The sequence below is a fragment of the Saccostrea cucullata genome, unplaced genomic scaffold, assembly GCF_032062105.1.
Source record: "Saccostrea cucullata isolate Sc308-1 unplaced genomic scaffold, CSIRO_AGI_Scuc_v1 ctg5, whole genome shotgun sequence".
NCBI classification, from domain to species: Eukaryota; Metazoa; Mollusca; class Bivalvia; order Ostreida; family Ostreidae; genus Saccostrea; species Saccostrea cuccullata.
Window position 1 is genome coordinate 357501 of NW_026940631.1, and position 14097 is coordinate 371597.

General features: G+C 33.7%; 1 protein-coding gene across 1 annotated transcript in view; it reads right to left on the minus strand.

The window, feature by feature from the left end:
- Positions 1-14097, minus strand: part of LOC134255790 (centrosomal protein of 104 kDa-like) — a 34571-nt gene that overhangs the window by 6015 nt on the left and 14459 nt on the right. Inside the window, exons 13-22 of the mRNA XM_062738326.1 lie at positions 11780-11829; positions 5355-5437; positions 4945-5109; positions 4105-4166; positions 3796-3868; positions 2983-3048; positions 2764-2888; positions 2353-2587; positions 2117-2212; positions 376-420 (exon numbers count right to left, since the gene is read on the minus strand). Of these exons, the coding sequence (XP_062594310.1) occupies positions 376-420; positions 2117-2212; positions 2353-2587; positions 2764-2888; positions 2983-3048; positions 3796-3868; positions 4105-4166; positions 4945-5109; positions 5355-5437; positions 11780-11829 (1000 nt within the window). The remainder of the gene's footprint in view (positions 1-375; positions 421-2116; positions 2213-2352; positions 2588-2763; positions 2889-2982; positions 3049-3795; positions 3869-4104; positions 4167-4944; positions 5110-5354; positions 5438-11779; positions 11830-14097) is intronic.

The following is a 14097-nucleotide window of genomic DNA, read 5'->3' on the forward strand; positions in this document are numbered from 1 at the left end:
ATAACTCTGTCAAAAATGGTGCGATCGTACCCATAACAAAACTTGGCCTAGATATTCATGTGATATATCTGTATACCAAATTTCATTTCAGTATGTGCAACAGTTATGAAGAAAATGAACGGAAACTAAATAGACCGACGGACCGACCGACCGACAGACAGCAGCAAAGCAATATGCCCTCCCTTCTTCGAAGGGGGGCATAATAAAATTGATCAATGCGGCCGATTTTGAACTGATGCGGTGGTGCCTGAGAAACTATTAATTAATTTTTTTTTTGGCCTTACCAATGCTTTTTTTTCAAATATAAATAGAATGTTTCATTTTAAAATTTTCAAGGACTGCAAAATTCATAAAATAACTAAACACAATACTCACTCTTGGGGGTGGTTTCTTGGATTCTACCAAGGACTCATCAATAGGCTACAGAAAGTAAACAGACCATAGTCTATAAATGTCACTAGCTGTTATATGGTGTAAATATCTCTATGCATAAACATAAAACAAACATTTACAAAGACAGAACATTCAATATGACAACATAATAGCAAGAGATATAATGGTCTTTTTCTACTACATGATACACATGAAGATTTGTTGGTATTTTGATAAATATGATTTATTTTTATTAATTGGATAATGCAAAAATTAAAATGATTTTCTGTTGGATAGCCAAAATGAAGTCCCTCTCAATTCTAATGACATTTTAATATCTCTTTCTTCAGTTGAATATATATATATGTTTTTATTTTATTTCTAAGCAGTAGCACAAAATCTACAAAGAATCAACAAAAAGTATTTCCATGAAACTACATGTAATTCTAGCTCAAAACATAACAAGAAATCTGTGAGCCAATGCTCACTAGCAATACCCCCGCTCTGATGTAAATAAGCACTATCATGTTAATATACACAAGATCAATTACATGCAGATGCACAGAAAAATATGAAGTTGACATCAGATTCATATCAAAATTAATCCCACCATATGTATCCCAATGAATGGCATGCCTCAGAGAAGATTGTGTTAAAATTTCAAGCACCTGCCATGAGTAGTTGCTGAGAAAACTGCGAAGAAAATTTGTTATATGAAACGGATAGATGCACAGACAAACAGGAAGCTGATATCCAATTTGAACAAAAATGTATCCCAACATATGGCATACCTTAGAGAAGATTGTGATAAAATTTCAAGAATCTACAATGAATAGTTGCAGAGAAAACTGTGACGAAAATTTGTTATGTATGAAACGGACAGACACACAGACAAACAGGAAGTTAACATCGGATTTGAACAAAAATGTATCCCACCATATGGCATGCCTCAGAGAAGATTGTGTTAAAATTTCAAGCATCTACGATGAGCAGTTGCTGAGAAAACTGTGACGAAAATTTGTTGTGTATGAAACGGACAGATGTACAGACAAACAGGAAGTTGACATCAGATTTGAACGAAAATGTATCCCACCAAATGACATGCCTCAGAGAAGATTGTGTTAAAATTTCAAGCACCTACGTTGAGTAGTTGATGAGAAAACTGCGACGAAAATTTGTTTCGGACGGACACACGGACAGACAGACAGACACACAAGGGTAAAACAGTATACCCCCCTCTCCTTCGAAGCGGGGGTATAATTATACCAGAGAATGATTCAAAATGAAATGCTTATCTTGTAGCAGAAGAGATCTCTACATACCAGTATACATCACAAAATAAAATATGAAAAATCTATATGAGGAAGAGTAAAAACCACAATAAACAGCGTACTACGGGGTACCTTGAGTTTGGATTTATGTTTTTTAGGTCTAGGTGAGGGTTGGTAATCCTAAAGGTATTATATAAAACATACTCAATCAAAAAACACAAATATTCCCTACAATTACTACAAACTGGTGATAAAAATCAATAATAAATCACTGTGCACACAAAGTAGTGCTGTAGTTTGTTCATAGGTTGCTCCTTGATGACACATAATAAATAAACAATTCTAGAAGGATACCTTTATTCTCCTTTGAGGATGTAGAGCAGAAAAGCTTATCAAACCTGATACAGTGTTCATGATATTCTTACCTGATTATTAATGGTTTCTATCACCTGTTTATTTACGTGTGATCTTACCTGTTTGCCGGAGGCCATGTCTTTCAGCTGTTGAAGTTGCTGTTGAAGCATGTCAATTTCCTGCTGTTTCTTTCTCTCTTCATCTGCTCGCTTTTTCTAAAATCACACGAAACTTTTGAAATTCATGCAACTTACATGTACAATACAAAATATAAAGTATTGTATAAAATTTGTATTGTTACAAAAATGAAATATTTTGCTCAGTCACTTTTTAATACTCCACAGCTATAACCAACCTTTACGTCCCCTTTACTGGGTTTTCCATCCACTTTGTCAAAGTATTCAAACAATTGCCTGTAGAGGGTAATTTTGCGATTTTTTTCGTTGTCGGGTGGGAGGTAGTCTTTGACGGGATCCTTAACTTCCCGGTACAGATCCTTGATGATGCGTTCTGCGACGTCCCTGACCTCCCCAGCATGGTGACCCAGAGCTGTCACACAGAACTGCATCAGGTTCTCTAACGTCAACCCACTGAAAACACCATCAAAGGGAGTTAACAGGGTATAGGACTAGTGTCATAACAATGTACCGTGACCAAAATTACATTAAAATTTGACAATTATCTGATTTTGTCCAAAAAAGATGAAATTTTCTCAAAATAAACTCAGCATTCTTATCTATATTTCGCTGTGAATTTATGTACTGACGTGTTGGACTTGATTCCTAGCTTTTTGTATAGGGCCTCCACTATTTCACACTGTGACTGAGCTTGTCGAGGAGCCAGGGTTAACTTAAATGGCTTCACACACTCATGGGGGACTATATTGGTTGGCTGCAATTCCAAAGTGAGAGAGATACATGTACAGTATTTGGATTAATATTTTGAAAGTAAAAAAAAATCAGATGAATGTCCAAAAACAACAAACCTTAACATCTGTGTAGCTAGCTTCATCCAGGACGAACTTCTTTGCATCTTCACGACATCTGGCTGCCTAAAGTGTAAGAATATCATTTTTTGCATGATTTGTCATCATAAACTATATTTTGAATTTTCGACTTGCAAAATACTTGTACATATAATCATTAAAAAAAAATTATGTTTAATGTTTGAGAATAATTTTATGTAGAAGATTTGAGACCTTGAATGACCAAAAGTATCTCTTGCTTTATACAACAGTTTGGGACTGCTTTTATGACTTTACAGTTTCTTCTGCCTTATTTAGGTTTGGTATTGAATAGGTGACTAACAATATCTCCTGCTTTAACTGAAATGTTGGGGATTCTTTTAATGTTTTACAATACCGTATATCCGTTTTTTTTTTGTGTGTTGGAAATTTTGCAAAAGGGGGTACATTAGTACAGTTTATATTTTGCGTAAGTTTTTTTTTACGATTAAAGATTTTTTTGTTTAAAATGGTAATGTTTTTATGTCATATTATAGCTGACATAATTTCTGCGTTTTATATTTTGCGAATTAAAAATGATCGCAAAAAATGCGAAAAATAGATCATCATTAAAAAAAAAGGATATACGGTATAATTTGTCTCCAGCCTTATGTTGGATGGGTGGAATTGTGTAGGTGGCTTACAATATCTCCTGCATTAACTGAAATGTTGGAGATTCTTTTAATGTTTTACAATATATTGTCTCCTGCCTTATGTTGGATGGGTGGGATTGTGTAGGTGGCTTACAATATCTTGTGCTTTATGATAAATGTCTGGGATTGTTTAATGACTTACAGTATCTCCTGCTTTATGTAGAAGATTTGGGATGGTTTTCTCTACAGCATATATAGTGTCCTGTTTTTGTAATCTGTAAAATAAACATTTTTTTTTTAACTTATACTATATTAAGCTATTTCCAACACACTGCAATAATAATCTTGTATCACTTGTTGATAATATTGACATTGTAACATATGTAACCTCTTATTTACTACGCATGTACTAGACTGGATATTCAACAGTGCATGCATCCTTAGCTACAATAACCTTACTTTTTTGAACCCATCAGTGTACATGTATAAGTTAAGCTGTTTATACACTTACTTGTGTTGTGGAATAAATTCAGTCAGAATCATTTTCAGCAGATGTAAACCAGCCTTGAACACCTAAAAACAAACAAAATATCATTCATAAGAAATTTAACAAATGACCAGAATTTTTAACATTGAGCACAAATAATCAGATGTATGTTGAGGGACTGCACATGTAGCTCTACTGGTTTAAATTCATAACAGTTGAATAAATGTAGGTAACTTTTGCACAAGGTTTTACTAAAATTCGAGGAAAACTGCATGAAAAAGAGAAGCATTTTCAAGATCAGACTGCACGTTCCTCAAATTTGTTTTGTATCTCTTTGTATTATATCAAAAACATTCAAATTTGTCATTCTCTTCAGATTTCTATATCATTTTAAAAATATTTTTAAATATAAGTACACCAAAAATTGTGATGTAGGCCATTCAGAAGATTACCAATAAGGGTTATATAAGAGTTATATAAGAAATATGACCTTTGGTATCTTGTCCAAATGCCTGGTAAGGTACCCTAATTTTTTGTGAGGAAACTTGTTTAAGTACCTAGACTTCAATGACAAATTCTTAGGAAAAGTTATATATTTTTGAGGAACGTGTCGCCTGACCTTAAAAAAAAGTTCTTATGAGACACAAAGCTACTTTATTTCTGGCTAACCATGACAAACTCCTTGTGTAAATCAAGCGACTATAAAATTAATTTTGTATCCCTGTGTATTAAATTTTTTTGATATTGCTCTAAGGATGATTAGACTTTTGAAAAATAATTCACAAGCTAACAATCAGCATCTTAACTCTGGCCAGTAGAGCTACAAGCCTCCCAGAAACATGCCAACACAGGTAAGTTACTTACAGCGTAGACTTTATCATCAATGGCTCTCTTGACTAGGAAGATGGCAGCCCTCAGTAAGTTCCTACACTCCTCTTTACCTGACACGCTGGTCTCCTGAATCTGTTTGTACACCGCCAACAGGGCATCTTCTCTGTAGGACCACGTCTTACTGTAGGCTTTAGAGACCTATAGGAGCAAAGATAACTGTCATATCAATATCAGTAGAGATTATGTCAATGCTGAGTTGATTATAGAATGCTTAAATTTATTGCTAAAGTGAAAGTTTAGATAATTTATCTGTATTTAAAATTTGTAGATCATTGCCTACTCTTCGTCAATTTTCCCCTACTTTTTGATTTAACTTTGAATGGACCGTGTCAAGACTTGTACATGTAAATGAGTAAATAATTCAAGTAAGCCTAGGAACACACCAGAGGTTCTCCAAACACATCGATGGCGTATGAGGCCTCCCTCAATTCCTTCTCTGACATTGGTTCAGGTTCTCCTGTGATACCTACAACAAACTCACCAGGGTTACTGAAACTTCCTCTCTGATTTTCCATCAGGTAGATTAAATGACAAAGCATCTTTGTAACAGCAAACATAAACCCAATCAATTTTTTTTACATAGTTTACAACTACATAACAAGATGCTAGTGTTTAATTATATTTGTTTATGAATTATTATATTGCATATACAGTAAAACCTCTATCTCGAAACCAACTGAGAAAAAACTTTGAAATATCTAAGGGTTCCAGATACAAAGGGTAAATACTTAAAAAATACAAAGTAAGGACTACTCAATCACTTTGACCAATCCATGGTGTTCAAGATATCTGTTTGAGATACCAAAGTTCAACTGTACAATATTTGGAAGAACTGGGTACAGTACAGTAAAACACGGTTATAGCGAAGTCCTGGGGACCTGTGAATTTAATTCGCTATATCCGTATAACGAATTCGTATAACCATATATAACGAATTCGCAATATGCATGTTTTCCTTCAAGTGTTACTATCAAATATGTTAGGGAAGCAAATATTACAAAACATACCTTCGATAACTAAGGTTTTATTATGAATTGAATTTTATATACAAATGCTGAGAGAAAATAAAGTCAGTTCAATTATTCAAATTTTGAAATCTTTGCAAGTTCGTTATAAAAGATGTATAATTCATTATATTTAACCTCAACGGGACTCAAAATCAGTTCGCCATATCCATAAATTCGTTATATCAGAGTTCGTTATAACCGTAAAATTTTACAAAGATTTGTTAAGAATTTTGCCGGGGACCCAGAAAAACTTCGTTATATCCGTGAATTCGCTATATCCATGTTCGTACTAAACGTGTTTTACTGTATGTATAACGAGGCGGCCCTGTAAAATCGGCAAAAATTAAACGCACGATAACATTTTTTGAACTGTGTCAATTTATTGTTAAGGTTCCCCTTTGCGAAAAATTGGTATCAATTTTCCTCAACTCACGTGACTTTTTGTGTATATAACGTTCAAAACCTGACTAATATTCCGGATTTCACCTATTTTGGACGTTTTGCTCCTCTTCAAGTCTATATTTCGATGTGGCCGCATCCGAGTACATATACGAAACTTTGCAGAAAGAACAAGTATTTTTTTGTTTCTATTATGCAAGAGAAAAAATGACTGTACAAAAGTGCGACCACGTCCGTTTTTAAGAAAAACTGTAGTTGAAAATATTTCGTTTTTGGATAGATGTGACTTTTCCTCCTCATTAAAATCTATACTTTTAAAGAAATTAAATGTTGAAGTCTGAATCTGAATGTGTTATTATCTAATCTATACTTTTACAGGAATTTATTGTTTAATCTGTATCTGAATGTTATGAAAACCACATAAACTTTTCTTCGTAAAATTTATCAAGGGACATTGGAATGGAAATTAATGACGCAATACATTAAAAACATGACGTCACAATGAGCCGACATATGTTGAATAACCAAATTCTTCAGTCTTCCATAATAAAATAATAATATGATAAATTTTCCATCAATATATACAGTGAAAAACAGTCAAACGACGTAAGTTTACATTTATACATGTACCTCTTATTAAAACAAGCGTCTCCTTCATATTGGACGTGATATTGACTTTACTGTTCAAGAAAAGGTGTTTTTAAACGTTTCATTGAAAATTATCATGCAGCTTTTTTAAAAACATGATTTAGATTATACATTTATCATGCTGAATGTTGACATCAGTGCTTTCAATACAGGTTTAAATTAAACATGCAATTCAAAGGCGGATCCAGGGCCGGTGCGCCGAGCCCCCCCCCCCCCCCCCCCCAAAAACCATCGTTCGATTTTTAAAAATTTGCTAGTGTTTTGTAAAACAAGCATTTAATTAAATATTTTTTTTGGTACTAGCAGTAAACACAAACTTATCAGTAGATCTACACGTATGGTATGAGATATACCAAAATACCAGTATTATTTTACCGCCATGGCAATGTTTTTTAGAATTCCTGCAAGGTGACGATTGGTTTTCTAAATCAAAGGGGGGGGGGGGCACATATTATAGTAGATGTTCGTTCCCCGGACCCTACCAGAAATGTGCTCCCAACCCCCGTGGGGCTTCAACGCAGCTCCAGACACCCTGTCCTCAATACCACCCCCTCCCCCGTTATTAAATTCCTGGATCCGTAACTGTAATCTATAAGGAGTTTAGATAACAAAATAATATTATTTTGACAAATTTTGTATGGCTACAGTTGTGAGTGTTTTCGGCAATTTCTACGTAATTTTAAATGAAACATGATGCAATCAACTATTTATTTGTGTCCAAATAAAGGTTAACAGTTCCCAATAGCAATTAACATTTTTCTCTACACAGACAAGTGAAGGCAGTTTTAACATACATAAATCCGCTGTATATTTAAGAAATAAAAACAAATATAATCAAGACATGCATTATTTTTTGACAAGAGATATGCTTTTCCCCTTCAGGGCATGGAAGGTGGGGAGGGGTGTCCACTTCAGTATCACCTTACTGAAAATGGTGCACATCAGATCTGAATTTTAATGATGTCAACTTCCGTCTGTGATGATTATTCGTTCCAAATAATATGAAAAGTATTTTATCGTTACTACAAGAACAAATGACGTAAAACAATTCGAAGGCCCCAGAAAGTTAATGTTTCAAAAGGAAATGCGACAGAATTGGAATTGAAATTATTATTGTCACTGTAATCTATCAAATATCTATAAACATTTACATTTAGGAGGTATTGTAAAGCATAATCAATATCAATAATGTCTATGTTTTAACAGTTTTTGTCTCAGTAGAAGTATAGTCACGTAAATGACGTAATACATGTCAGCTGTTTGTGATGTATACTTTAAAAGAATTTTTCATTAAAACAACTTTAAAAAAAAACTCACTTTGTTAGAAACCCTATCTCGCTTTCTTATAGTAATCTGTGAATGACAAACCTAACTCTGTTAAAAAAAAAATGCACGCTGTAGTGACGTGCCCAAAGGAAGTGCGACAGATTGGAATTGAAATTATTATTGTCACTGAAATCTATCAAATATCTATAAACATTTACATTTAGGAGGTATTGTAAAGCATAATCAATATCAATAATGTCTATGTTTTAGCAGTTTTTGTCTCAGTAGAAGTATAGTCATGTAAATGACGTAATACTAAGTTTTGATATTTTTAGATTAAGTGTTTTGATATTCTGCATTTCGATTATTTGTATTTTGCTTCATTTAAATAGAAAAATATATAGAAGTGGGGGGGGGGGGGTTTACTGATTATCAAGATGTACAATGATGACTACCAATGAACAAGTTTTTATCAAGAATTTAATTTCAAACTAGAGACAGTCCTTTCCTATTTTCTGTTGATCTCCTCGCGACTTTGACCTTTGGTCGATAGTTTACGACATCAATGCAAGTGACTGCGCATTGCTTAAAAAACAAAACGCACAGACTTCTATAGCTGACGTGGATAAACTATGTAAATCATATACATAACATTTCATTGTAGTATAATATTTTTTTCTACAAGTCTAGAAAATCATGCCTGTTAGACAGTACTACTACATTGTACTACTAAATTCTGGGATTCCTTCCCGGAAATTCGTGTTCTTTTTACCTCCCGATTGAAAGTCAGGAGGGTTATAGTAATTGATATGTCCACCCGTCTGTCTGTCTGTTACGCTTAAAAATTTGAGTTACCCGTCTCTTATCCACATATCCTATTATACCACAGAATGAAATTCAATGAAACTTTCATAGAATCTTAATAACATATTGCCATTGTGCAACTTTTATTTTACTTTTTGATCCGACACATGTTTTGGGATTCTAACGACAAAACATAAAAGAGAGGTACCCCCAAAGCGTAACAGACGGACGGACACTCTGATCACTAGATACCCTGCCACTTTTCAAGCGAGGGTAAAAAATCTAAAATCAAAGAAAATTGAAAAAGGCATATCATATAACCCCGAAATAGGGAGCAATTAATATGTTCATTAAAAAGACCCAATATTTAAAGCGCCGTCATTTGTTGCAATGGAAAGGGGGAGTTCAGTTGATAGCTTTTTCATTGCCAAAAAAAACCAAGAGGCCCACAGGCCTTATAGGTCACCTGAGCATTATGAAACAACTTTCCAGTTATTGAATTTGATTCATGTTTTAAGCCAGATGCTATATGGCATTTACAATTTTGAAAGAGGCACCATTGATCATCATAACAATACACTTAGCAGTTGCTTAGCTTGGTTACTGAATACCCATACGCAGGGTAGGGGAACAAAAATGCATTCCAACTAATCAGTAATATTCAGCAATAATCAGTAATGCCCCTAACACTGTGACATAAACCCCTGACCCTAGGTCCACACATTGCACAAATTTTAAAAAGGCACCCTTAAAATTGCCTATCAAAAAATAAATAAATGTTTTATAAATACAAAGGAGCAGATTTCAAACAATTAATTCATTTTCAGTATATAAGTAGACACCCCCCCCCCACCCCTGACCCTGGGGCCTTGAATTCAAAATTCTGCAATATTAGGGCCCTTGCTCATCATAACTATATAGGTAGTTCATCTGCTTCATGCCCAGAGACAAAGAAGAACATTTTCAAAGATTTAATGTATTTTCACTATATAATCAATAGAGCCCCGCCCTAACACCAGACCTGACCCTGGGGCCATAAAATTCATAATTTTAGAAGAGGCATTCTTGCTCATCGTAACTATGTACTTAGTTAGTTTATTTATTACCTAGGAGCAGAGAAAAATATTTTCAAAGAATTCATGTAATTTCACTATATAATCAATAGAGCCCCCTCCCCCCCCCCCCAACACCAGAACCCTTGATCCTGGGGCCATAAAATTCACAATTTTGGTAGAGGCACTCTTGTTCATCATAACTTTGTACTTAATAAGTTTATTTAATACCTAGGAGCAGAGAAGAAGATTTTCAAAGAATTCATGTATTTTCACTATATAATCAAAAGAGCCCCCCCCCAGAACCCTTGACCCTGGGGCCATAAAATTCACAATTTTGGTTGAGGCACTCTTGCTCATCATAACTATGTACTTAGTTGGTTTATTTAATACCCAGGGGCAGAGAAGAAGATTTTCAAAGAAATCATGTATTTTCACAATATATAATCAATAGAGCCCCACCCTAACACCAGAGCCACAGACCCTGGGGCCATAAAATTCACAATTTTGGTAGAGGCACTCTTGCTTATCATAACTATGTACTTAGTTGGTTTATTTAATACCTAGGAGCAGAGAAGAAGATTTTCAAAGAAATAATGCATTTTCACTATATACTTATTTAGCCCCACTCTAGCACTAGAACCCCTGACCCCAGGGCCATGAATTTCACAATTTTGGTAGAGGACTCAATGCTGATTACAATCATGCAAACAGTTTGACTGCTTGATGTCCAGAAGTAAAGAAGAAGATTTTTAAAGATTGCATTAATTTTAGTGGTTTTGGCCCCACCCCTCAGGCCCCAGGGGGGCTGGGATCATGAAATTCACAATTTTAGTTCCCCTTCACCCATAGATGCTTTGTGCCAAATTTGGTTGAAATTGGTTTAGTGGTTGCAGAGAAGAAGCTGAAAATGTTCAAATGTTAACACACGACGGACGACGACGGACGAAAACGGATAGCAATAGGTCACTCAGGTGACCTAAAAATTCCAACTTCATAAACAATACGTTCAATTTTTTAAGTACATACCTCATTTCATCTGGATGAATAAAGGTTCGTAGACTAGCGTATCTGGTACAATCGTTTGTTAAAAAATCAGATTATTCTGAAAATTATTAAACTATTTCAAACTATCAACGTTATTGATGAATTGAAAGATAGTTCAAAATGGTTTACTGGAATATTGGCAGGATTAAGTAAATAGTTTTGGATTAAGAGAATTTACAGATTTCATTTAACGTAACGTTAAAATCAGTAATGACGTGATGACGTCGCTACGTCAAAAGTTGTAATTATGGAAGAAAATGCACTATTTTCCCAAACCTCTGGCGGAAAAACGGTAAGAGATAATTCTAAAAAATAAAATGATTTTGAAAGGACACATCGTGGGCATGTTTGTAAAAAACTTCAACCAGATTTAGAGACAGGGCCGCCTAGTTATGCATACCGTACCGTTCTTTGCATTTCTATAGCTTAAGATAGTACAGTGAAAATTCATTCTTTCTCATTCATTCTCATAAATAATGACCTTGATGAAATTTTAATATTTCATGCATATTATGTTATTTCAGTTCCAGGGGATAAACTAGTAAGAATGTATGACTAAGATAATGTTTTATGTAAGCTACCCACCTGCACTACTCTCAGGTGGGGGATCTTCTTCCTCGGGGACAGATGGGGGTCTGCAAAATGGAGACAGTGTATGTTACATACTATACAGTTTATTTTATAGTCAGTAAAATCAAGGCATATGAATAAACATTCTAAAACTGTGTGCATAAAAAGTGATGTGCCTGATTTTATATTACCATACAAGTACAATACATGTAGATCATCCAATATGGAATATGAAAATGATGAAATTTTACTACATATATGAACTTTTATAACTTAAATAAAGGATACTTTTCGATTATTTTATGATTAGAATGAGAAATATTCAGAGAAAACAGAAATGGCAGAGAGGAATGAGGCTCACATAGATCTGGATACATTACATGCATATCTGTACATATCTTTAGTTTTCTACTTCATCTTGAGAAAATATTTAATTTGGGATGCTTTTACCATATGTTTTTGGATTTATTTAGAATTCAATTTTAATTCTATATTTTAACTTATCTTTTCCTTATCAATACATGTACATTACAGCTATTTTCCATTAAAATGAAATTTAATACATGTACTTAAATCACAATACAACATGTACAGTAAAATAAGACATTTTTAAGAGGTTACTTTCATAAAATCTTTGAGAAATATATATATATATATATATATATATATATATATATATATATATATATATATATATATATATATATGTGAATTCAATATTGCAGACACATTGGAAATCATTTTCAGTGGACTAAATTTTACTAAGAATTGACTATATATTCTAATTCAATGTTGGGCTTGCAAAGCTGAAAGACTGACTTAATATTCTAAGAGCTTTTTAGAGCTGTAATAAAATCAAAGAAAGGATTGAACAAAAATGATTGAATTCATTAAAACATTAATAATTTGTAATGCATAATCAATAAAGCCAGCTTTGCCATCTAAAAGCAATTTTTAAAAAATGACAAAAAACACTCAAGCTAAAAGCTGCAGTAATCTTAACTATACAACAGCAAGTACATACATAAAATCTTTTGCCAGATCAGTTGGTTTGACATAACGCTTTGTAAAGCTTGTAAAATTGCAAGGATATATTATACTAAACATGCTGTACAACATGTGCATGTGTTATCAATGTGTGTGATATAATACTCAACCAAGTCTTCAAGCAATTTCAGCATTCTTATTGCTTACAAACATGTTTAATAGACTTCTTCACATTTGGTACCATACAATGAAATCCAAATTTAAGGACAGATTTAGATAAGAGAAGAAATATTTCAAAAATTAAGTGCCTGCAGTTAACGGGTCAGTAATTGAAATAATGGATTCATTTAGTTGATGAAGACTAGGTGTTTACATATGTGCATGCAACATGCCTCTACACATGCCTGTGATTTAAGATACATGTACATATATTACATGGGTGAATTCATTCAAAAAAAGCTTTTTATTCACTGCACTCCTACCTATACCAAAGTTAATTGCCTAATAGGGGATTTATTTTGTCTTGGGTTGATGACTGATTTATATATTAACTCATAAAATGAAATTACTTGCTGATATTTCTAAACTGTTGAAATACATGTAAAAAAAAATCTTAACCAACAGTCTATTTGCAAATTTTGATATCCATATTAAGTCAGTTCACAAAATAAAGTTCATGCTCAAAACAAAGAATCTAGAAAAAATGTTGAGGTCTCCTAACTGATTGTTACTGAAGAGTATGTTCTGAGTGTGATCATTAAACAGAGGCAGGCTACTGTCCAATAAGTTGAACTCATTACAATTTACAAAATTTTCACCTATTACACTTGAAGACTGCATTGTGTAAATTTTATGGCCATTATAATGGCCCTACTTGCATATACAACCTGTTGTTTGGCTTGACTGACAAGTTTCCCACTAATCATTAATGAAGCCAATGTTTGTAATGGTATACTTTTTTGAATACATATTACTTGATCAGTATCTTTAGAGGACTGACTGTGTGCTGGGTCTACAGGAGATGCTTACTCCTCCTCAGCACTTGATTCTATATTTAGATCTTCCAGAAGTCTGTGTTTCCCCATCACGTACTGTTAAACATTCTATCTAGCTGTAGTGATACAAACTTGCCGGGTGTTATTAAGTGCATTTATGCAGTAGTGGAGTTAATGCTAAATAGCTTTCTACTTTTTAAATATTCCAGGAATTTTGTGAATGTTGCAAACTCTATACATGAACATGGTGTGAACTGGTGAGTAAATGATTAAAACAAAATTTTACAGAGCAGCCAGTAAATGAAAGTGTTTCTCTGTTCTAGCGGCTCAACACCATAAACCTGTGGACAG